This window comes from Suricata suricatta, chromosome 5 (assembly GCF_006229205.1).
Source record: "Suricata suricatta isolate VVHF042 chromosome 5, meerkat_22Aug2017_6uvM2_HiC, whole genome shotgun sequence".
Lineage (NCBI taxonomy): Eukaryota > Metazoa > Chordata > Mammalia > Carnivora > Herpestidae > Suricata > Suricata suricatta.
Genome location: NC_043704.1, coordinates 2,421,206 through 2,421,720, shown reverse-complemented (window position 1 = coordinate 2,421,720; position 515 = coordinate 2,421,206). Strand labels below are relative to the sequence as shown.

At 75.7% G+C, this 515-nt stretch overlaps 1 protein-coding gene across 1 annotated transcript in view; it reads left to right on the top strand.

Moving 5' to 3' along the window:
* Window positions 1-213: 213 nt before the first annotated feature.
* CSTB (cystatin B) overlaps window positions 214-515 on the top strand; it is a 2,496-nt gene continuing 2,194 nt past the window's right edge. The window contains exon 1 of the mRNA XM_029938853.1: window positions 214-353. Coding sequence (XP_029794713.1) covers window positions 288-353 — 66 coding nt within the window. The 5' untranslated portion in view covers window positions 214-287. The remainder of the gene's footprint in view (window positions 354-515) is intronic.

The window sequence follows — 515 nt, the reverse complement described above, 5'->3', positions numbered from 1 at the left end:
GCCCACCCTAAACCTCATGTGGGGCCTGACCCCAACTGTCCCCTGCAGGCTCGCCCCGACCCCGTCCAGACCGGCCAGAGAGGGAGGACACCACATCCACGTGGAGGGCAGTGCCGGCCCCAGGCCGTCACCCGCCAGGCGAGCGCCTTAGGGGCAGACAGGCGACCCGCCGAGCCCCGCCCTTGCCCCGCCTCCCCAGGCTCACGTGACCGTCGTCGGCTTTAAGCGGAGCGGGTGCGTCGGGTCCGGGTTCCGCTCTGGCCGCCGCCCCTCCGCTCGCCGCCAGGATGATGTGCGGGGCGCCCTCCGCCACTAAGCCCGCCACGGCCGAGACGCAGGCCATCGCCGACCAGGTAGGGGCGCGGGCGGGCCTCCGGGAGGCGCTCCCGGCTGCGAGGCCTGCGGCTGCAAGCCGGGGGTCCCCTCCGCCTGAGTCTTCCATCCGCCGGCGGCCCGGCCTCCGCCTCGGTTTCCCCTCTGCGACCGCAGGCAGGCGGCGGCGGCGAGGACGGGCC